Source organism: Sinocyclocheilus anshuiensis, unplaced genomic scaffold (genome assembly GCF_001515605.1).
Source record: "Sinocyclocheilus anshuiensis isolate Anshui unplaced genomic scaffold, SAMN03320099.WGS_v1.1 scaffold80, whole genome shotgun sequence".
Taxonomy (NCBI): Eukaryota; Metazoa; Chordata; class Actinopteri; order Cypriniformes; family Cyprinidae; genus Sinocyclocheilus; species Sinocyclocheilus anshuiensis.
In genome coordinates, this window is record NW_015554102.1 from 2,522,045 (window position 1) to 2,524,439 (window position 2,395).

The 2,395-nt window shown below is 34.2% G+C and overlaps 1 protein-coding gene across 1 annotated transcript in view; it reads left to right on the plus strand.

The window, feature by feature from the left end:
* LOC107669636 (histone-lysine N-methyltransferase SUV39H1-like) overlaps positions 1-1,526 on the plus strand; it is a 7,629-nt gene extending 6,103 nt beyond the window's left edge. Inside the window, 3 exon segments of the mRNA XM_016461954.1 lie at positions 247-393; positions 516-645; positions 1,138-1,526. Coding sequence (XP_016317440.1) covers positions 247-393; positions 516-645; positions 1,138-1,271 — 411 coding nt within the window. The 3' untranslated portion in view covers positions 1,272-1,526.
* Positions 1,527-2,395: the final 869 nt, after the last annotated feature.

Genomic DNA, 2,395 nt, shown 5'->3' on the forward strand with positions numbered 1-2,395 from the left:
GTATTGGTGGCACCCAGTCACCGTGGCTTAGAGAAGTTGTTAATTTTTTCACGTTCAGTGTTCCGTTGTGTCAGTTTAAGGTTTTTGTGTTTCATTGAAATATGTTTTGCTTCACTGGTAGATAATGGCATTATCAATCAACTTTTCAGTTTCCTTGTGATGGCTGATTGGCTGTTTATCTGTCTTTCCCAGAAGTGAGTCTGGCTTTATGATCATTTAAACCCTCTTTTTATCTCTTTTGTTTAGATCATTACAACAGAAGAAGCCGAACGCAGAGGTCACATATATGATAAAGAAGGCGCCACCTATCTTTTTGATCTGGATTACGTTGATGACGAGTACACCGTGGATGCTGCTCACTATGGAAACATCTCTCACTTTGTCAATCACAGTGTGAGTGGACTTGAGATCCTTGCATCATCTTGTAAACAACTGACTTGATGGCAGTTAAACTGTAGCTTTTTATCTGAGGGAAGTAAATTGAATATCACAAAAGTTTTATTTTTTCTCCTCAGTGTGACCCCAACCTCCAGGTATATAATGTGTTCATTGATAACCTGGATGAGCGGCTGCCACGGATAGCGTTCTTTGCCACACGTGGGATAAAGGCAGGAGAGGAACTCACATTTGACTACAACATGAAAAGTAAGTGTGGGACCTTACAGAAAAAGAGTGTGTACAACATGACAAGTCATTTGGGGTCATTTACCATTTAATTATTTAGATCCAATTGATTCATACACTACCGTTCAAAAGTTTGGGATGAGTATCTGTTTTTTTTAAAGAAATTTATATTTGTATTCAGGAAAGATGCATTAAATTGATTGACAATAGAGACATTTGTAATATAACAAAAGGTTTCTTCTTTAAAAAAAAAAAAATAGAATCTGTTTCTTGAGCACCAAATGAGCAAATTAGATTGATTCCTGAAGGATCATGTGACACTAGAGACTGGACTGCTGAAATTCAGCTTTGCCATCACATGAATAAATTACATTTACTTTTTTAACTGTATTTTTTGTTTAATGTTCCATTGAACTGAGTGTCATTCACTAAATTATATATTTTTCAATATAAATACAGTATTTTTCATTTTTTTTAAGTAGAATTTGTTTTTTTCTGTCATTTTTTCCATAGTTGATCCAGTAGATGCAGAGAGCACGAAGATGGATTCTAATTTCAGTCTGACAGGACTCCCAGGCTCTCCTAAAAAGCGCATGCGCGTAGAGTGCAAATGCGGGGTACCGACATGTCGAAAGTACCTCTTTTAGAGGAAGTCCATGCTAAATAGGGACTGAAAGAAGATCATGTGTTCCAGTGAATGTTGAAAGCATCTGCAGTTTAGAAACTGTTTTGGGATGTGTTTTGAAATACTTCATTGAATTTTAAATATATATTTAAGAATTTTTTTTATTTCCCCAAGATCAACCTCAACTTTTTCCGTAGAATTGTTGTCTTCCGTGTTTAAATAGTGTATAAAATGTAGCAATACTTTTTCAATTTGTCCGTTAGAAAAGTTTGTAAAGTAAAAAAAATATTTTCAGTAATAGTTTTAAACCCATATTTTAATTAATATCAAGCTTTGACTCCATGGAATTCTTAAAGAAAAAGATTTAACTTTTTTTTTTTGAACATTGAAATGTTCATATGCTTTATCTGTTTGAATAGAAGCGATTCTCTTTTTACTTTTTCCAACAAACTTTTGTAGTCTTACTTCTTGCCCTATTTTTAGGAAATATCTTTAGGCCAGTGCAAAATAATCAAAAATCTATAATGTCCTTCCTTCTATTTTTTTTTCTTGACCTCAAATTTCCACCAGGGGGCAAAATTTTATTATTAATGCACAGAAGGGGAAAGTTTGTTAGACTGAAGGAGGTGGACCTACATGAAATGTTGCCTTTTACGTATACAAAATGTTATCATTCTGTGTTTTGTGTGTATATAGTCTAACAAAATATATTCATACTGTCAAACTGTTTTTTCAGTGACTGTATTTGAGCGCTGGACTTAACAGACGCATACGTGAATGCACGTGCTTAACTTTGGTTATTATTTCACAGGTCTATTCAGGGCTGTTTCCCAAAAGCATAGTAAGCCTATTGTTGATAGCGGTTCATACATCATTCTACTTATGCTTTTGGGAATCACAGCTCAGGTGGTTTTCAGAACTGGACCATGAAGCTGGAATGTGTGCTGTAGATTAATGTGAGATGATAAATTCTGGATTAACCAATGCTCAGGACCATTTTGCTTAAATGTAATCAATTCACACAATTCTATAACTATCGTTCAACCAAATCTGTGCATATGTAAATATTTAAAGACTACCACTTGTTATTTTTATTGGTTTTGCATTAAAAAAAAATAAAATCAAGACGCCTTGTCAGACCTCACA